The following is a 20,861-nucleotide window of genomic DNA, read 5'->3' as shown; positions in this document are numbered from 1 at the left end:
TAAAAAATTTATAACTATAATTTTTATTTTGAATATATTTATATATTTATTTAGTTTTCAAACTATGTTAAATATATATTTTTGTCTATTTATATAATTTTTGAGTTTTTAAAATTCAAAATATATTATTTATTATATTCAATTATATAAACGGTTTTTCGGTTCGACCGTCCGGTTAAAATAGTCCGACCAGTTGGAACGCTTTTTTTAGGTAGACCGGTTCGACCACCGGTCCGGTTATGAAAACACTCGTTATGAGTTGTGTGTTTAGGGACCTCAGGAGCCTCGGTATTTATAGGCAAATCTCATACGTACCATCAATAGGCAAATCTCGTACCATCAATGAGTGTTCGGAAGCACGAGATTCAAAATAAATGTACGTTGCGTGTCTCACTTTTCTGAATATGAGACGCCATATGCACAGTTGTCAAGTATGGCGGCATCGGTCGTCCCCGCTTCCGTCACCGTAGATATCTCGTTTTAACTATGTGCCATATTCTGCTTTCCTATCCAATTGAAGCTTCTAAACACTCCAACTTTCTCGTAGATGGTGTATTTGTGTTGTTATGAGTTGTATATTTAGGGCCCTCAAGAGCCTTCGTATTTATAGACAAATCTCATACCATCAATGAGTGTTCGGAAGCACGAAATTTAAAATAAGTGTACGTTGCGTGTGAGACGTCATATGCACAATCGTCAAGGATGGTGGCATCGGTGACTGACAGGCTCTTCTACTTGATCTCCTCCACCACTCCCCTCTCTTCTGACATCGACTACATAGTTTTTTTTCATTATTTATTTTACAACATTATCTAATTAGTGTTTGATTAATTACGTTTTACGGCATTATTTGACTAGGTTGTTTATCCTTTTGGAAAATATTGACTGTTGAATTGTAAATTGCACATCTATTAAATTTGAGTATATTTAATTGTTTAATTATTTTATTTGATATTTGTATTTAGTAGAAAAAAAACATTAATCAATATTTTGTTATGCTTTCGTATTTTCAGCAAAAGCAAAATAGAGAAAAAAAATATAAAAATGTATCGCCAAATGTCTAATATATTTGGCGACGAGATTTTTGCGTCATCAAATAATTACAATAATATCCAAAATATCGAAATGAAAAATTCATTTTGCGACGCAAGGACGATGTCGCCAAATGCTAATACCCTTTAGTGATGTACGTTCCTAATGTCGCGAAATGTGTGCATCTTTGGCGACGTTTAAGTTCCTGCGTCGCCAAAGAGCACCTTGACATTTTCCAGCAATCAATTTGCGACGAACATAATGAATATGTTCTCCTTACATTTTGCGAAGTTAGACAGCGTCGTCAAATGTAAAATTTCTTGTAGGTTAAGTTATATGACTTACTCCTAACCAGATTTTTGGGCTCAGGAAATTTGGTATCTTTAAATATTGTTCCTAATTCCGTCCCAAAGATATTATGTTATACCATACATTATTAATTGAGAGACTTCGATAATAATTAATTTTGGTGTTTGATTTTATATTTTTAAATTTTATATCATATCTTTTTCGATAACTGAATCCAAAAAATTCTTATTTACTTTTTTTTTGGTGGGATTATATATTAAATTCTAATATATAAAATCCTCAACATTATCTACATAAAATCATTTTCCCACATATGACCTGCACACAATTTTCATGTCTCCTTCGGTGGATGGTTGATAAAATCGCTGGGCACTTAAGGAGTGTTTGCAATAGATTGTGCTTTTGTAAAATTGATTAATTTATAGATTATAAAAAAGTTAAGAAAAATCAAAAGATGATAGTGTTTGAAAACATATGTGAAAATATAAAAATCAAAGTTGAGCAGTGTTTGATAAATAAGTGATTAAAGTGATTTTAACAATTAACTTTTTTTAGAATCACTTTTGAAGAATCATAATCACCACATGACTATTTTTTGAATTTCAATTAAGTTAAGCATAAACTAACACATAATCTAGATTTAAAGCCAAAAACTAACAATCACTTTTTTTCAGTGATTACAAACACTCCTTAAATATCAGTCCGGAAACATGACAATTGTAATGGGGCCATGCTAAAATTTGGAATGAATATTGGGTTCAGGCCCATTAAATTTTTTAAGTCAACGAGGAACCCATTTAGAATGGATGTGGGATGAGTATAATTCATGATTCATCTACTCTCCAAAGTAGTAGACGTTTTTGATAGCATGACTGAAAACTCGGACTAGCAAGATAATAAGTTTCGGGGAATTCGACCAAATGGAGGAACAGGAATGAACCAGTTATGATGAAGCCGAATATCAAACTCCGGTGACCTTAAGGGTGGTGCCTGCTTGCTCGAGTAAGCTTATGATGTGATGATGGAGTTTACATCGACAGGGACATCACTGCGTGGCGTGTGATGCTTACTAGAATGGGACCATACTGAGCTGCACAAAATTTCGGGTACTTGCACCTGTCATCGAGCTTGTCAAATATAAGCAACCAAAACTTGGAGATAAAAGCTACTGTAAAAATTGGAATAATCAAACAAGGCAAGTATAGCAGCTACAATCTGTAAACAATCTCCGCAAGGCAAACTTGTTTCTTTGTTAGACTCAATACATCAACAAAATTTCATCCGAATATGTACAGAAACTAATGAATTGTCAATGAAACTTTCTCGATATTGAAAACCATTAACCGTAAGACACAGTTCGCATTCTCTGTCTTTGTAAGACAATAAATAAATCATCCCATCAAATTCATTCTTGAAAATTTACAATCGCGCCTCACTTATCACATCAGCAGCTTCAGTTGCTGAGAACAATATTGTTTGCTTCCCTTTGAGAGTTTGAGTGCCTCAGATATCACCAGCCCTGCCACATATCTCCCAACTGAATAGCAATAAAACCACACATTCATAACACAACACAAACTGATTTTATTATCATAAAAGTGGACCACATTGATTTTCCAAAAACAAAAAAAGTAGATAACATTGATGTAATGAAAACGGTATTCTTAGTTACCAATCTTAGCATCTGTGGCACCCCAAAGAATCGTTGTTAAAGGCTAAATATTACTTTAATAATGTGTTTCAATAATAAGGCAATTATGTGCTTATGTGATTAAAGGAGACATGATTACTGCCTGTAATTAGGCAACTGAGTCAAAACTCAAGACTAAGTTGATTAACAAAAAACAAAACCATTGATTAAGTAATGGCCATGACAGGTTAACTGAAACTACTATAAAGTTTATATTAAGTCTTCTAAATAAATAAAATAAATTAAAAATAAAAACATTTGACAGCAAGAACAAATTTAAACGAACTATTAACCTCAGACAGGCCAAGATCAATTCTTAAAAGACTTTGAAAATTTTGATGTAGCATACAAAATTGAGTAACATTCTAACAAAATAGAGTATTTTGTTGATATCATGGCAGAACACAACGTAAACCAACATTAGGCACATACCGTGCTGAACATAATTAAAATAGAGTCGAAATCAGTAAGAAAGAAAGGTTCAGATTAAGAAAAACAATTGCATTAGGAAAAACAAAAGGCTTTTACAATTCTGGTAAACTATGTTCTTTCCTTCAAACATCATCATAAATAAGAATTGAGACCTGACTCAAATAAATGATAACAATCCCAATTTCACATGAATCAGATAACAATACTTGTCGTCTTGTCCTCAATTACAATATCGAGATGGCCAGTGATACTGGCCGAAGAAAAAAGAGAATGAATAGGTTATGACTTACAGGGGTGCAAACAAATCAAGCTGACTGGCGAGTTTTTCGAGTTGACTCGATAAATATTCAATTCGATCAAACTCAAGCCAGACTTGAACATTTTCAAACTTTTTCCAAGCAAAATTAGAGCCTATATAATTTTTATTCAATCAGCTGAAATCCAAAGACAGGAGCTTTGTAAAGAGAACCAACTGCTAAAATGGCATCTGATCTGACATCACTACTAATTTCATATTTCCTGTTTGTGTCAAAAGAATTCTGATCCCCAAATAATCTCACAAATACAGCGTTTACATCTGAACAAGCTAAGTATGATGACACGTGATGAAGGAAAAACCCATCAAAACACAGTAAATCTAAGAGCATAATAAACTATTGATCCTAGAACAAAAAATGAAACGAAAAACACAATCATCTGAACCCCACTAAAACTCAATAAACAAAAAAATGATTAATGGCAGTTCAATCTTAAATTCAATTGAAAATCATTACCTAAATTCATCACCGGCCGAAATCTTTCTTCTCATCATCAATTTGCCGTTTTTGCTTCTCCACCATCCTATCAATTGCCGCTTGCACAGCATCCCTTCCTCCAATAATCAACCTCGTTATGATTTCTGGGTCATTCTCAAACCTTGCATCCTCGAATTCCTTCCGCGCATTCTCTCTCAAAACATCTCGCCACATAACGCCTCGAGAGTCGGGCCAAATAAAGAATCGGGTAGCTCGGATGATATCTCTATACAAACTTAGCGCCTCCCATCTTGTGCTGGTAAGTCTTTGCCGATTAAGGAGCTCGTTCTCGTCATCATCACGTTTTTTGTCGTTTTTGACAGTGTGCCGGTCAAGGAGTTCGTCTAGGGTATCAGGTCCGTTGTGTAATAGGCGGTGGTGAAGGTGGGTTACGGTGGTTCGAAGGTGGTGCACAATGGTGCCACCTGCGCGACGACTTTGGAGTTTGGTGGTCATCTGTGTCCCAATTGTTGGACTTCTTTTGGGTTGAATTCAGATTTTTCAATTTTTAGACTTAAATGCCAATTATTTTTCAAGAAGTTACTCTTTTATGTAGGATCTAATCAACCCCAGGTAGATGTGTAATTAAAAATTAGGACAATCCATGTGGGATGCTTATTCAGAGGTAGAATATGATGTCAGTGGTGAATTGTTTGGTTGACATAAACTTGGCTATTGCGATTTTCTGGATTACAATGACCTGAGACACACAAACAAATGGGTGAGAGAGAGCCAGAAAATTTTCACGTGAAGCCCCTATCAAGCCTTGGGGTTAATCTTACCATAGACATACAACTAACAATTTTATACAAAAATCACAACAACAGAAGGACAAGATCCCAATGGAATTCTTACTGATCCAAAACATCATAGGTCCTAAAAGGGGGTAAAAAAAAAAAGGAAAAAGAAAAGAAAAGAAAAACCAGCCAGTTACTGCAAAACTAAACATTTTCAAAGCCTCAGACATAAATATCACTAATCTTAAAAACAGAATACAGTTTGTGCTGTGTGCATACACACACAGAGGCCACAATTTATTAAACCTATAACATTTAAACATAATCCTTTATGAATCTCAAACATTACTTTTTGTATTCCATATGTTGGATAAATCATGAACTACCCACCAAATAACATCTAAAATTATCACAACCCACAAACTTTGAGTATGCAACTGCTTATACATATATGAAATACGTACTTCAAGATGATCATTACAATACAAACCAATAAAAAAACAAAGAAAGAGGATAAATTATTTTTGGCTCTTTGGGCTCATGAGGTTTGTGTACTCTCGAACTTCCCTTTTCGAGACTATGAGTGGAAATGGTCTAAAGAAGATACTAATTATATTGACACTATTAAAAATAAGATAATTAGTAATCTTTTCGAATTATATTTTCCTTCAAATAAAGACATAATAATAATTAAAACAGATGCCTCAGATGAATACTGGGGAGCATGTTTAAAAGATTATACAAGAGAAAGAAATTTAGAAGAACTTACTAAAACAGCTACTAGGAATAATGAAGAATTATGTAATTATACATCAGGAACTTTTTAAGGTGCACAACTAAATTATCATTCAAATGAAAAAGAATTATTAGCTTTAATATATACAATTAGAAATTATGAGATTTATCTTATTTCTAAATCGTTTTTAGTGAGAACGGATAATATGAATTTAACATAATTCAAGACAAGAAAAATATCAAGAAATGCAAGGAGAAATGCAGCAAGGTTAATTAGATGGCAATTGGAATTGAACCATTATCAGTTTGAGATCCAACATGTCAAAGAAATGGACAATTCATTACCCGACGCATTAACTAGAGAACTTCATCCAAATTATACTATCCGTAGTAACAGAATAACAAAAGAGATCCTAAGTGATCCAGAAAATGACTGCGAGTCATCCGAACATGCCTTAGAAAGCATGGGAAATATAAATTGATGAAATGAGATTTATATTAAAAAACATGAATTATTTTATGACTTCAAGTCATCCGAATATGCCTTAAAAAGCATGGGGAATATAAATTGATGAAATGATATTTATATTCAAAAACATGAATTACTCTATGCGTAAAATAATCAATCTCATGAAAATTGGTTCAATTCTTGCAAAAAAATTTCATAAATGCAATGATACGCATAATAAAACTATCTGAATTACTCACGATAAAGAGTTAAATTTCTAACCATTTTATATATATATATATATATATATATATATATATATATATATATGTTTCTTGTGCAGGATGGAGCAATTAGATCAATTAAAAAAACAATTGATTGACGTAGATAAAGAAATTCATATTCTTCAACAAATGAAAAAGAATATAAATGAAAAAATTCAAAGGATAAAAGAAAAAATGACAACCTGGTTAAGATTAAACAACAGCATCAAAATATTTCAATCGAGAACTAAAACTGACAGACAGAGACACATGTCCCAAAACCTCAAGGCTAGTGGATCACAAATTTTTCCCTAAAATGAAGACCATCAGGTGGCAATACTGAAGAGGTACATCATAACCATATTCAGGGTCAAACGACAAGATTTTTAATATTCAATACAAATTTCCTAAGTCAAGATTTTAATCAAGATAAAAAAGGTGTAAAACAAGAATCTACTAGTGTCTTTCGTAAAAACAGTCGACACATAAAATGGCACAACCAAGAATAACAGTTTAAAGAAAGATACACTAAGGCAAAGACACTAGTGTTCCAAACAAGAACACAACTTTCCATGATCCCCAAACCTCACAATCACGGTATTGTAATTCAGCTCCCCCAAAATATCAACACCGAAAATTACTAATTTATAGTTCGATGGTCAAGCATTGATACACAAATAAATTAAGGTTAAGTTCTTCGACTCATTGGACCGAAAAAGCTAAATCAAGAAAGTAAAATGCAGATTGAGATAGAAACTAGCAAATTAAATCTGAATATTACTCATCTAAAAAATAAGCGAACAAAGTAAAGGAAAATGACCTCTTGTTCATATCGACATCTGCTTTCTTGCAGACAATATTAGCGAAACGGCGGCCGATGCCCTTGATGGAGGTCATAGCGAACATTATCTTCTGCTTCCCATCGACGTTAGTGTTCTGCACACGCAGAATGTGCTGGAACTCCTCATTTGATACGAGCGACTGCAATACACAAAAATGAAGTCTTTAATACTAATAAAAAGGCATTTGATAGAATCAATCTCAATGGAAGAAATAGCATTGAGCAAACCATGGCTAGGGTTACGAATCGACCTCCGTAGATTTGAGATTTCCTCTCCAATTCTCCCTAGAAACGCGCAGACCAGTGAAAAACGGGGAGGTGGTTCATATCGGAAAATATAAACAAAACCCTAGATGAAGTGGGCCTGCGACAACCCAAAATTTCAGCTGGGCTTAATACGGACAACAGCCGATCAGTTTGGGCTCACCTCCGAGTAGTAGCTAGGATTTAAAGCCCAATTAATTAGAGCATCGTTCGAAAAAAACCCGGGTTTTTTATATTGTTTATTATTAATTTATTTATGTTTTAGGCGAAATTATTTTGTGCATAAATAAATAAATTATTGGAATTTTATTTTGGGTTGACTTCAACTGCATCGGCAAAATCATGCCAACTATATGTTTGGGAAATACTTTGAGCTTTAAAAATTAAGTTGAGTTTTTTGAAGATATATATAATATAATATATTATTTTTGGAAATGACTAAATAAGCCAAAATTAAGGACATCGGATAGTGCGAAAAACGAGAAAAAAAGAGTATTTGCTATGATTTTTTTTTTTTTTTTTTTGTATATAAGTTAATATTTTACAATACGATTTCACGAATGTATATCATTAAGAGAAAATGTGGTATTTGATGCATGTTTCAATTCAACTTGAACACAGACAATATGACAAGTATAATATATAATTCAGAATTTGTGGAATAAAAATAAATAGCAAGCACGTGATATGTTTTATGTTGCATGCATGTCAATACCACTGTGCCCGTGCCTACCACATGTTATGTGGGCGAGCCCAACATATATACGATTTAACATTATTCGAAATTAATATGCCTACCCACACATTTTATCATTGTGTCCATGAATATTATTTAATTACCTCAATCTTAATTTAATTTAATTTTTCCAATTAATTAGGGGGACAAATAAATTAATAATATGGACAAGACAAGACACAGTGCTAGAAATCGTATGGATTATGGCAACTGTTTCTTTGTCTTTCTCAGCGAGTTGGGTTTTTATGAAATAACACGTATTTTGTGAAACGATCTCACGAATTTTTATTATTGAAATTGATCAACCATACTCATATTTTAATAAAATAATAATAATTTTGACATAAAAATTAATACAAAACAAGACACAGAGCTAGAAACATTATGGATTATGACAACTTTTTCTTTGTCTTTCTCAAAGTCAGTTGGGTTTTTATCTATGACCAGGTTTTTTCCGTCAATTATGTTCATATTTATAATAAAAAATAAATATTTTTTACATAAAAACTAATAATTTTTCATTGATGATCCAAATAAGAGACCCGTTTCACAAAATTGGTCCGCAAAACTTCCTCTTATGAGTTTTTTTGTTTATAATAAGCAACCCAATGTAGTGTTTATAAGCTCTAAAAATAAGTGATTATGGAGATTCTCATAACAAATATCAGTATATAGATTGATCAAGTGACGTCTTTCCAAATTGGTTGAATACCAAACGTACGTAGCCAATTTAATTTATAGCATTAATTCACGTACACTCCACTTTTTTAATGATAAAATTTAAAAAAAAATTTAAAATCAAATATGTATGGAGAATGTTTCATCAATATTAAATAACCAAAAATGCTGAATAATTTGGAGTTGACGCCAGCCACACGGTACGTATCAATCACTACATAGCTGGCAATCGTCCAGCGAATGCAATGGCGCCCTTATATTATTATTGGCCATTTGCCTTTCTTTCTCTCTTTAACACATTTCTTGGCCTTTTTATGTCTCAGCTTTCTCCACTTTCCCAAAACAAATCGCCTCTTTTTAATTCCAATCTTGTTATTTATATGTCATTCCATTTTTTCAGCAGTAGCTAGCATTTGAGTTGAGCTCTTGCATGTTTTATGTTTAGTTTGTTGTCCCAATTCAAATAAATGATCACCTCCTTATACATTGAAGCTAGCTAGCTAGATTCTCTCAATTCAAGAAACACACACACATATATATATATATATAACAGCAAATGAATCAGTACTCCACGAAAAGATCACAAAATGAAAGATTTCCCATCTTGTTTTGGTGAAAGTGTCATCCAAATTGCATCAAGCACACAAACAGCCAAATCCGGAGCTCAAAATCTGGTGACGTGTGTGTACCAGTACCAGTCTAAATCGGTTTCAGGCTTCATCACCGTCACATGGATCAAGCATTTGATGGGCCAATTAGGACTCACTGTCGGAATCCAAAATCCCACCAAACAATCCCTCTGCAGAGCTGACATCAAAACATGGCTGTTTTCCAAGAGAAAAGGCCACAAAAACTTGGTATCCCATTCCGCATCCCTCCATATTTTCTGGGATTTGTCGTCTGCTAAGTTCGGTCCGGGGCCTGAACCTTTACAAGGATTCTATCTCGCCATTCTTGTGAACCAAGAGCTACGCTTGCTCCTCGGAGACTTGACCAACGAGGCCTACAAGAAGATAGATATCTATAATTCAAGTCCAAGTCCGACCCCTTCTAGAGCCATATTCGTGGCGAAGAAGGAGCACGTATTCGGGAAGAGACTGTATAATTCAAAGGCACGATTTTGTGACGAGGGAGATGTGCATGATGTAAGGATTGAATATGATACTACTTATGATGATGATCATTGCATGGCGATATACATAGACGACAAGACGGTGATGCGAGTAGCGCGGCTGAAATGGAACTTCAGGGGAAACGACACGATGACGGTGGATGGAGTTTTGATCCAAGTGTATTGGGATGTACATAGCTGGTTGTATCAAAGTGTTGTTGGTAATGCGGTGTTCTTGTTTACAAGTGGTGATCCAAATCATAAAACTAGTATGGCTTCTGGTTTTTCATTGCTATTATGTGCTTGGAAAAGCCAATAAGATCAACAAGTTTTGGAATTTTTTTTAGTTTACAGTTGCATTTTGATTGTTGCTGTTTTTGCTTTCTATGTGATATAATAATATGTCATTATACATGTGTGGCTCAAGTCAAGAATTGAAATCTTTTGTCATACTTTTATTTTGTATTTGTTGCTAATAAATATATATGATTATATTTAAAGAACAATTATAGCACATATATATATGCATATAATATATAGAAAATATAAAACAGAGTGAAGCAAATAAATTTTTTTTTAAAACCCTTGATGGCTTCACAAAATCCAAATAAATTTTATCCCACGGACATGTATATTTTCTTAAGTAACAAAATTAAAAGAATTTATCCATATTAATATTAACATGATAGCTGGTTTTATGAAAACGTTTCATAAATTTTTAAACAAGAATTATCCATGGATGATGTAGCTTTATTATTATCTTCTTCACTCCCCATATTGTCTCCTGCTGCAGTTGCGGATTTCTCTTTCGTTCCAAATTCCGTATTCCTTCTGGGTTTCTTTTGCTAGACTAGATTTCAGCGGACAAAGAACAGCGAAAATCTTGCTGAGTTGAGTTCGACTGTAGAAAAATGATGTGGGAAGAGTGGTACAGATTCCAAGACCCTCGAGACGAGGAATCCGACCACGATTCTCACCTCGACCACGATTTCTTCTCCGTGTTATCCAAGCCTAAAGTATTGAATTTTTTTTCTTTTTTTGTTCGAAAAAAAAAAGAATAATTGATTTTCCTTGTGCTTCTTGTTGATGGTTAATTTGGTTTTTAATTTGGGAACGTGTAGGATTATTATAAAATTCTAGAAGTAGATTATGATGCTACTGAAGAAGTGATTCGTTCCAATTATATTCGCTTAGCTTTGGTACATTGATTATCTATCTTGGTTTTTTTTTTTTTAACTTTGTTTTTTCCAGGGTTTTTGGTTAATTTGCTGTTTTAGTTTAATGTTAACATTTTGGGGTTCTTGTTTGCTACCAGAAATGGCATCCAGATAAAAAGAAGAATGAGGACAGCGCGACTTCCAGGTTTCAAGAAATCAACGTGGCTTATCAGGGTATAATGTGCCTTTCCCATTTTTCCACCCAATGCTGCGAATGTTTGTTTTCTATAGGCTTAAAGTTGTTTTACTCAGCATGTTTTAGATTGGTTATCAATTCTTTGGCAATTTAAATGACATGCTTGTAACAATTTGATTACGAAATTGGGGATTATTACGTTCGTAATAGTTCAATACTATAGAATTTCGCGGATGGAAAGGTTGCGGTTTAGAGAACTTGACGGTAAGCTTTAGTGGAAGTGGCCAGGTCGAATGATATTCTCTGTTTTTTATTTTCGTGAAGGATATGCAATTTGTCGATTGTTAGCTGGTTGTTGGCTGTAGATTAGGAGGCTTGTAGTTTAAGCAGTGTTTGGAGTGAAATTTTGTGAATGAAAAGCCGAGAAGTGATTCTTAGAAACTATCCCAAACATTACCTTAGTTGTGTTCGCCAATAGTGCTTTTTAGGGTACCTAATGAGTGACCTTTTGGAGACTTTGATGTAAATGTGATCTTTTATTGCTTTCTTAAGCTAGGTGGTATGAATTTCTCAGCTTGATGTTACTTGGAATTTAACTCGGAGGACTGGTTTGACTCTTTACATGTGCCTCCGACTTTTGTTGCTTTCATATTAGAACATGCAACCTCGACCAAAACCATCTGATTTATGGGTATGGATGGCAACAACTAATGGATACATTTAGGTCTATTATATTGTAATAATTGATCACACATGCTGAAGGCTGTGGTGATTAGTATGTGATGGATGTACATTTGGTTGAAACCTCAACGGATGGATTAAGAAATAATGAGGCTTAGGTGACGGTAAAAATGAATGGATTTAGTCACCAATGCATAAATTATTAAATCATAAGCTTTGAGTTTAGCTCGTTTTATAAACGGCCTACAAGGTGGTAAATACATGAAAAACTGTCAATAATCATGCTCCAATTCTTTCTGTCTCAAACGATAATTTTACTAAGTCACCTAGAAACTTAGCGCCCCAGAGAAAGGTCTGCCGTATTTTCACATACCATGACATACAATATAGCCAGCTGATGCCTTAGATTAGGGTCCATTGTTGCACAGCTTGTTCAGCCACTGGTAACCGTTTTGTTAGCTGTTCTTTTATGTGAGTTTGACCAGTATTGACATCGGAATTCTTCTATCTTTTCCAGTTTTGATTGATCCAGTAAAACGACGTGAATATGACAAGAAAGGGATGCTTTATGCCTACGATAGCAACATCATTGTAAGAGTCCTACTCCTTTACAATGACCTCTATAGTCTATGGTGTATTTATCATTTATTCTCTTTTAAAGTCATGGTCCACAACTTGTTATTTTGTTGACTGCAGGATTACCTCAATCGTTACAAGAGCCTCATTTTAACCTGCAACGGCCTTGGCATGAAATGCTCGATATGATGACTAGTGCATCATGCACCTAACGTTTTCTCCAGAAATCCTGCAGTCACGCCAAATGCGGCAGACTTTTTTACGAACTGCAAGCATGAAGTTGAATCTTTATGGAAGTGACGAGAGTCGATGCTGTATTTGTCTTGATATGTGCTGTATATAAAGCTAGAGGGGCTGCATGTCCAAGTTCCTTCATGTGTTACATTTTCTGAGGATTCATTCACCAACTTCTTGTTTAGTAACTATTGGGGGAAAAAGGGAGAGATATTTTAAACTTCGTTTTCGAATTATATTTGTGTGAAAATTCATCATAATTACTACTAAAATTACTCAAAGGTGATTGGATATAACTTTAAAATTCATTTCAACTAAAATTTGTTCAAACAAATAAAATGAAATTCATATTATGGATTTGATATCCATGATTTTGAATATATTAATTCAAATTTATTTTTAGTTCATACTTGAATGGAAATGTTTTATTTTTGACAGGGAATTGTGATTTAAATCACCTTCTAGTCATAACAGAAGGATCATCAAGACCTAATGTCTAACTCAGTTTATAATATAAACAGATTAGCCCTACAGGAGCATTCTGCCATAACATGTACACTTTTTGAGAATCAGAAGCCTCGTGATCAATCTTCACACAGAAGGTGGTGAATTTTCCTAGTTAATCATCAATTTTCTCAACACAACTTGGACCAAATATCTTCAAGATTCAACATTTCACCAATTAAAAAAAGAATACAGTAAAATCTCTCAAACATTGTCTTTTGCTTACTGTATATCTTTTTATTTATTCATTCATAATTCCCAGAGCTGGACGGCATCATATCAAGAATAGGTGACATCTTTTCAGCATTATTTCTTCCTCGGCCGAGTAACTCTCTTTTGCCTATTAGCAACATTTGAAGCATCCTTAGAATCGTTCTTGTCCGGAGATGCCTTGCGATTATCTGCATCTGGAGCAGAGTCGCCATTTCCAGTTGCATTTTCCTGAGTTTTACCCCTTATGGAGTCAATTAGAAGCACATCCTTGGCCGTACCGATAGCATCATTCACCTTCTCATACTGGTACCAGTTACAAGTAGATAAAACACACAGGATTAATTCCACAACATGAAGGAACCACATTAAAAGCACACTGTTGTTCCATTTGAATACGTATAGAATACTCGATGATGTAAAGCAAGAAGACTCAAATCAATCAAAATGCAGTATGTTTATGATAAAGGTCATTTCAAACTTACCGCCTCAATTTTTCCATTAGCAAATTCCAACTTCATGGAAAGATGACAATTTTCCGCCATCAACTGCTCAATCTGCTCCAAAACGGCCATTATATTGAAGAAAAAAAAAATCATAGACAAAAACAACATGCAAGAAAATGTCATCACCCTTTTTTCCGATCTGTAGTACATACATTTGTAGTTGAGTTCAGAAGAAGGTTCAGCATTAGTTGTCCCGCAAACCTGCTTATTATAGTCATCATAGTCATTGAATAAGTTATCAACATCGATACTGATTATGAAACGACACCTCGGACTTGAGTCCATCAATTACTCTAAAATGTTACAAGATAGTCACCTTCTGTTCCATGTTTTTCTCATCCAAGCTAGGTACAATACCAACTTGCTGACAACTGTTCGGTTCTACCTTTTCTTTCTCAACAAGGATTTCACTCTCCACAATGTGTTCAATGTGACTTACATGCTCAGGTGACAGGTCCTTAGAGGGTGAATGCATGTTGTTCTCGACATCCTTGGACTCCAAGACAGTTTGAGCAGTTTCAGTGTATGCTTTTTCCTCGCCTTTTGATTTCTCCGAAGTGGCAGCTTTGCCCTGTCGTTTGCAGTGTCAACTCTCAGAAAGTGTAAAGTAGCACATTGAGAATAGGTAATAATATGCTAAACAGAAGTTCATTGTGTACTGATGAAGAAGCATAAAAACACACACATGAATAAACGTGAAGAACACAATAAGGCACTCTAATATCTTCAAGAAAAACACTAAACTTCATCTCCTAATGTCTCAAACAAATAAAGTATATTGATTTAGTTCAAGAAACAGTACATCGATTGAAATAATAGCCAACTCAAGGAAGATGATCATGAACACCACCGATTGCGCATAAAAGAAACAAAATAAGCATAACCACCAATCAAACAGACAACCTTAGATTTTGTGCCTAGCGTTACTACAACTAGGCTACCAAGAATGACACTTCCGACCATGGAGAAAACTTCAGAAAGCTATAAAATTTTAAATACGAAATCGAAAGGGCCTCTACAAATGTAGTGGGGAAATATTCATTGCTGTGAACCTCGACCCTTTCGATCCCGAATTTAAACAGATAGTCTGCTGTTATTCATTTGGAATGCAAATTTAAAACTGAATCATAGATACCTAGAATCATACATCCAGTGCTAAAGCCTTGGAGTGGGACTTCAACATAATATCTTTAGTCCCAAAAGTAGAAGAGCAGAGAGTTTACAGGAAACGCACTCACCTTCCTACTTCTCTCTTTTTTCCCCCCACATTTCAGACGACGGCGATGAATATTGTCAATCAGATAAAACATAAATAAAGGTTTAGCTCCCAAGATACGAAAAGGTATCCACACAATCAAACCCCACTTCCCTTTGTTCAAGAACAAACAAATAATCTTTCTTCTTCACGGGAATATTTCAAGATTCATAGCAAAAGGTAGGGTACGGTTTTCAAGAATTTTGCATGACATCGCGACAATGCATTTACAAGGGGGCAGGTGACATTCCAAGAAACGTTACCAAACAAAAGCAACACACACCCACAAATCTTCAGATAAACGTGTGCGTGTGTTTACTGCAATATTGCATACCTTATCAGCCATTTTTCCGCCATCTCCAGCCTTCCTTTTCCTAGCCATTCTTCCTTTTCTTTACGAGAGAAGTCACAAAGACGCCAGAAGTTCGAGAGGCGGTATTCAGCAGAAGAAGAAGAGAGGGTGTTTGATTTCTTGAAGGGTATTGGGCTATTGGGCAATGCAATTAATAAATGATACCAAAATCAAACAGGCGCGCAGAAATTCAGAGATGAATCTCAGACGTCTATTTCGGCTGTGTAACGCTTTCTTTGTTCTTTAGCACTTTGCTTGATGGTTGCTCTATCGGTCCCACTTTAAGCTGAAAATATACAGAAATTATTTTCATAAATTTTTAAAGGAAAATATGTCTTACATAAATTCTATTTAATTGTTTTCTTTTTAATTGATATTTTTCTATATGTTTTGCTTTTCTTGTATTCGATATTATTTTTAATTAGAAGATAATATTTTATTTAAGTAATATTGATATATGATTTGATCATGCTTATTTTTAAATTAAATTATAAATACAAGTTTTGTCTTTTTTTGACTTTTTTTATCCTTAATTATATAGATTTTTATATTTTATTAAGTTTTATGATATATTTTATTTAAAGAGTTTTATACTAACAAAAAATTGTTTCCAAAGGATTTATCAAAAGGAAACAAATCAGTTTATATCAAGATGCAAATTAAAGCGTGCAAAAACAGAGAGGCAGTAGTCACTGCTTATTGAAGATATTTTTGGATTTTTCCTTTGTTTCTGTTTCTCACCCTCTGATTTTTTTTATATTCATATTATAGTTTTTAGGGTATAGTTTTAATATTTCATTTTGTGAGATATTTAATTTTTATTTTACACTCTATAGTTTTCGTTTTTCAATCTAGAATTGAATTTAGAGTGTTGTTATAATTTCTTAAAGTGTTGAAAGATCTAACTTTGATAGGTTTACTAAGATTGATTTTTCGTTATAATTGAACATTACTTAGTCCTCCTAGTAATCATTTTTGCCATAAGGCAAGCACTTGCGACAATAACTTTTGTGTTTATTGTTTTATTATTTCCGCTGCGTAGTTATAAGTAATTATTTGTCACCGATTGAACTTATTTGTTTCCATTCGAACTTGTTAAGTTTCATAAGGTGTTGCCCTTCGATGTTGCCAACATCATAGAACAACATCAGCCTACATAAGTTTTTGTATAATGTCCTGTCGATACCTTACAAATTTAATTAGATTATATTTTTTATTGGAAAATATTGATACAACTCTATAATATCAATTATCATTCATATGATAAAATAATGTTAGTGAAGTTGCGTAGATACAAAATATACTGTAGATAATTGTCACAATTGCAGTGCACGAACGATAAAACAATTAAGGATTATTAGCGAAGTTGCGTAGATACAAATATACTGTAGATAGTTGTCACAATTGCAGTATACGAACGTTCGGGCTATGCTACACAGTAACACATGGTGACCTCACCCGGTGCAGCATCTGTGGGCCCGGGTGCCCAATCACACCCGATGCAGCATAGCATCTCATCTCATCTCATCTCATTTCATCTCATCTCAGATGAAAAAAGTACAAGGATTTGTGGTGTGTCTGTGGGACTCGCGACGAGCTCTATATATATAGGCACTTGGGAGTTGAGATCCACGCAGACAGTCATAAGCATGACCATCTGAAAAGCCAAAAGTTGGATAGATGAAGCACCAATAGCTTCGGCTAGGTGAAAAGCCTCATCTAGAAGGATCTACTTCCATCTGCATGAAGGTGAGTTTTCGGATGTCTTTTTGGAACTAAATTATTTTATCCATTTGGAAGATGACTTTTCGAAAATAAATTTTGAATATTGCAACCCCAGTGCAGGCGTGCGCTAGAGAGAACTGCTTGACTGACCAATCTTACACTCTCATAGAATATAGTAACATATATGTTCACTTCTTTTTTTTTTCCCATCCAATTCAATGTAGGATATTCCCACGCACCTCCAAAACGTGACAACTCCGATTTTCATTCACAACGAATATAATGATAAGTCCCAATTAACATCATAATTTTCTTAAAGTGTACGTACGTGAATGTATTGGTTAATCGTTACAATATTTTTAGATCATGTGCTTGTCATCATTAAAAAAATAATTATTTTTTGGTTTTTCGGTTTTAGCTTAAAAAAATCAATACTTTCGAATACACAACCGAAGCTGAACAAGACCCTGGCAAATTAAAGAAGAAAACTAAGAGATATGCGGGCAATTGAGGAAATCTGTACTTGTGGACTTTGCACATGTTTAATGCTAAAGTGGTTGATTCTCAAAAAATATCTGCCAAAGGGACCTTCAAAAAATAAAGATTTAAAAAAGCTTATTGTCTCTTTCTGAAAAAAAAAAAAAAAAAAAAGAGCTTGTTGTCTCTTTCCGAACGAACCAAAACCTGATGGAAATGTAATTAGACCAGCTAAGAGTCAAGAAACAAAACGGTAAATTGACCATTAACCCATTCAACCTTAGACCTCTAAGAAATGGTAAATCATGATATGCTAGCTAGCTAGAACATTAATATCATTCAATAAAAGTTTGTTTGAAGGCATGCTGCTCATGCAATAATTATATAGAAGCTGGAAAGAAGTAAGTAACCAATAATGATGGATTATTGCATTTCACAATAAAAACCAGCTTAAGATAAGCTTGAAAAGTGCATTATAATAAAGTTAATTAGCAACTGATCAAACCAAACCATGAATGTAACTAAGGGTAACTTGTACCTTTAGGCCCTTCTTGGATGGATGGATTTGGGCTGATTTGGATTTCAAATCCACAGCCCAAATCCACTCCAACTGATTGAGTGACCCATAGATTTGAAATCTTAAATCAATTGATTTGGGCCATGGATATATTACCCTAGTTTTTAGCGGATTTAAATCCTTAGCCATAGCTGCTGATTTGAAATCTTCTCCACTTCGCTTTCTTCAAGCTTCAGATACTCTGAGCCTACGGTGGTTGGGAATTCCCCTGCACCGCACGGGTTTGCGAAGTCATCTCGTGGCTACTCATCTACTGTACTTCCTCCTACAAATCCCTCAAATCCACTATCGACAATGCGTCCAAGAAACTCGAGACCATGAAGACATTCGACGCCACTACGGTCTCCTCCAATATTGTAAAAAAGTTGTCCAGAACCAAGAAAATTGATCGGGTTGAGATGTTGAAGGAATCGAGCTGCGATTAGTCCTTTTTCAAGTTCAAATCGGGTACGGTCGTGGCCCTTGTCTTGTTCATGGTTTTTAGGTTGTTGAATAGTTTGTTCGAGGGCAAAACCATGGCCAAAATCAATTTCGTACCGATTAATTTGGTGCAGAAGATGAGCCACAGGGGGTTGTGGGGGATGACATGACCGATTGTTCGATGGCGTTTCTGTATCTGCTGTGTTCGATCAGCACAAGGACGCATCAATTTTAAAGTTTTATGTTCATCCACCAAGCAAGAGATTTAAGAAGAAAAAGATTCAAATCAATGAATTTGAAAATCCACTGATTTGAAATTCTCAGACAAATCCAAATACCTCAATCCAATCACAACCTTAAAGCTTCATCATCCAAAGAGTCCCTAGCTCGATCCGAGTAGGGAGCTTGAATTTTCCTCATACATCTAATTAGCTGCCAGCGTATTGGCAGTTCCAGGCTTTTGTCTCATCGGAGAATCGTTTTCGACTACTCCTGTCCATTAGCTGTGCCACCCCCCACCCTCCGGACACTGCTGAGCCTGTTGCCATGTATATTTCATCAATGGTATTATGCATTTTGGATCGATAGAATGAACAAAGTCTCAAAATTATATATGCTGTCATGGATTGAATTATTTTTCTTATTGTATTTATATTGAATGTATTATTATTATCGGTGCTTCTTTGTTTGATAAGGTGTGTGCTGCTTAGACTTTAAGCGTCCCTCTAATTATAAGATATCCATTCAATCCCTCTAATTTTTACCATTTTGTTTCCAATTTAATTTCTGATATATTTCTTAAATTTGTGATTAAGCATGCATACATACAGGTGGTGAGAATGTTTTACATACTAATATTTTATTTTGTTTTAAGACTGAAATGATGGAAGTTCAATCGACTTAACTCTTAATAATGTACATCAGCCCAAAAATGTTGATATCATGACACAAGTCTTAGGCTCAAGATCTCGTTACGTCAGGGTTTAGATCCACTACCTAAACTATAATCCATAGTGGGTGGTCCTAGCTAGAGCCACAAACATCAACTTAAAGCATAATGGTGGTTAAAAGATTGTGGCTATGCAACAAACGATAGATGAGCAAAATCAGATTATAGGTGAGCAACAACAGATTATAGGTGAACTTCAACAAAGATTTGTTGCATTATTGCAACCGTTGCGATATGTCATTCCTGGTTTCTCTTTTCAGCACTAACTCTCTCGAATTATTTTTATTTATTTTTTTTGAAAATTTAAGATTTTTTATTTTTAAAACGTTAAATTTAGTTATTTATATATATACATTATTATTTAGAATTTTTACTTCATTTAAAATTTTATTTTAATAATTATTGTTTTTTTAAAATTAAATAATTTATTATTTAAAAAATTTATAACTATAATTGTTATTTTGAATATATTTATATATTTATTTAGTTTTCAAACTATGTTAAATATATATTTTTGTCTATTTATATAATTTTTGAGTTTTTAAATTCAAAATATATTATTTATTATATTCAATTATATAAACGGTTTTTCGGTTCGATCGTCCGGTTAAAATGGTCCGACCGGTTGGAACGCTTTTTTTAGGTAGACCGGTTCAACCATCGGTCCGGTTATGAAAACACTCGTTATGAGTTGTGTGTTTAGGGACCTCAAGAGCCTCGGTATTTATAGGCAAATCTCATACGTACCATCAATAGGCAAATCTCGTACCATCAATGAGTGTTCGGGAGCACGAGATTCAAAATAAATGTACATTGCGTGTCTCACTTTTTTGAATATGAGACGCCATATGCACAGTTGTCAAGTATGGCGGCATCGATCGTCCCCGCTTCCGTCATCGTAGATATCTCGTTTTAACTATGTGTCATATTCTGCTTTCCTATCCAATTGAAGCTTCTAAACACTCCAACTCT

The 20,861-nt window shown here is 34.3% G+C and overlaps 4 protein-coding genes and 1 pseudogene across 8 annotated transcripts; 3 read left to right on the top strand and 2 right to left on the bottom strand.

The window, feature by feature from the left end:
- Positions 1–1,920: 1,920 nt before the first annotated feature.
- On the bottom strand, positions 1,921–7,629 carry LOC140888133 (uncharacterized). 3 transcript variants are annotated; one of them, XM_073295820.1, is made up of 4 exons: positions 7,510–7,629; positions 7,261–7,421; positions 4,237–4,957; positions 1,921–2,878 (listed from the first exon to the last, which is right to left on the bottom strand). In XM_073295820.1, exon 3 carries the CDS (start codon positions 4,711–4,713, stop codon positions 4,246–4,248), a length of 468 nt encoding a protein of 155 aa, XP_073151921.1. In that variant the 5' UTR covers positions 4,714–4,957; positions 7,261–7,421; positions 7,510–7,629; the 3' UTR covers positions 1,921–2,878; positions 4,237–4,245. The 3 variants fall into 3 exon arrangements, with proteins under 3 accessions (XP_073151921.1, XP_073151924.1, XP_073151930.1); XM_073295823.1 differs by having other exon boundaries at positions 1,921–2,860; XM_073295829.1 differs by having other exon boundaries at positions 7,533–7,578.
- A 1,917-nt stretch (positions 7,630–9,546) lies between these two features.
- Positions 9,547–10,389, top strand: LOC140874239 (uncharacterized). Its single transcript, XM_073277520.1, has one exon. The coding sequence runs from the start codon at positions 9,547–9,549 to the stop codon at positions 10,387–10,389; it is 843 nt and encodes a 280-aa protein (XP_073133621.1).
- Positions 10,390–10,684: 295 nt separating this feature from the next.
- On the top strand, positions 10,685–13,178 carry LOC140875713 (uncharacterized). 2 transcript variants are annotated; one of them, XM_073279482.1, is made up of 5 exons: positions 10,685–11,086; positions 11,192–11,269; positions 11,386–11,461; positions 12,622–12,695; positions 12,801–13,178. In XM_073279482.1, the coding sequence occupies exons 1-5, from the start codon at positions 10,982–10,984 to the stop codon at positions 12,867–12,869; spliced, it is 402 nt and encodes a 133-aa protein (XP_073135583.1). In that variant the 5' UTR covers positions 10,685–10,981; the 3' UTR covers positions 12,870–13,178. The 2 variants fall into 2 exon arrangements, with proteins under 2 accessions (XP_073135583.1, XP_073135584.1); XM_073279483.1 differs by lacking the exon at positions 11,192–11,269 and having other exon boundaries at positions 10,694–11,086; positions 12,801–13,176.
- Positions 13,179–13,499: 321 nt separating this feature from the next.
- LOC140876266 (uncharacterized) lies at positions 13,500–15,970 on the bottom strand. 2 transcript variants are annotated; one of them, XM_073280183.1, is made up of 5 exons: positions 15,724–15,970; positions 14,451–14,705; positions 14,261–14,338; positions 14,114–14,185; positions 13,500–13,934 (listed from the first exon to the last, which is right to left on the bottom strand). In XM_073280183.1, the coding sequence occupies exons 1-5, from the start codon at positions 15,769–15,771 to the stop codon at positions 13,725–13,727; spliced, it is 663 nt and encodes a 220-aa protein (XP_073136284.1). In that variant the 5' UTR covers positions 15,772–15,970; the 3' UTR covers positions 13,500–13,724. The 2 variants fall into 2 exon arrangements, with proteins under 2 accessions (XP_073136284.1, XP_073136285.1); XM_073280184.1 differs by having other exon boundaries at positions 14,261–14,335.
- A 2,697-nt stretch (positions 15,971–18,667) lies between these two features.
- LOC140874238 (uncharacterized) lies at positions 18,668–19,175 on the top strand (annotated as a pseudogene).
- Positions 19,176–20,861: the final 1,686 nt, after the last annotated feature.

The sequence above is a fragment of the Henckelia pumila genome, chromosome 1, assembly GCF_033568475.1.
Source record: "Henckelia pumila isolate YLH828 chromosome 1, ASM3356847v2, whole genome shotgun sequence".
Taxonomy (NCBI): domain Eukaryota; kingdom Viridiplantae; phylum Streptophyta; class Magnoliopsida; order Lamiales; family Gesneriaceae; genus Henckelia; species Henckelia pumila.
This window is presented reverse-complemented; position numbering and strand designations above follow the sequence as displayed.

Coding starts and splice junctions, on each gene's coding strand:
- LOC140888133 (XM_073295820.1), bottom strand. CDS start 4,713: ATGACCACCAAACTCCAAAGTCGTCGCGCAGGTGGCACCATTGTGCAC.
- LOC140874239 (XM_073277520.1), top strand. CDS start 9,547: ATGAAAGATTTCCCATCTTGTTTTGGTGAAAGTGTCATCCAAATTGCA.
- LOC140875713 (XM_073279482.1), top strand. CDS start 10,982: ATGATGTGGGAAGAGTGGTACAGATTCCAAGACCCTCGAGACGAGGAA. Junction 11,270..11,385: donor ATTATATTCGCTTAGCTTTG/GTACATTGATTA, acceptor GTTTGCTACCAG/AAATGGCATCCAGATAAAAA. Junction 12,696..12,800: donor CCTACGATAGCAACATCATT/GTAAGAGTCCTA, acceptor TGTTGACTGCAG/GATTACCTCAATCGTTACAA.
- LOC140876266 (XM_073280183.1), bottom strand. CDS start 15,771: ATGGCTAGGAAAAGGAAGGCTGGAGATGGCGGAAAAATGGCTGATAAG. Junction 14,186..14,260: donor ACTACAGATCGGAAAAAAGG/GTGATGACATTT, acceptor GTTTTGGAGCAG/ATTGAGCAGTTGATGGCGGA. Junction 13,935..14,113: donor CTAATGGAAAAATTGAGGCG/GTAAGTTTGAAA, acceptor AACTGGTACCAG/TATGAGAAGGTGAATGATGC.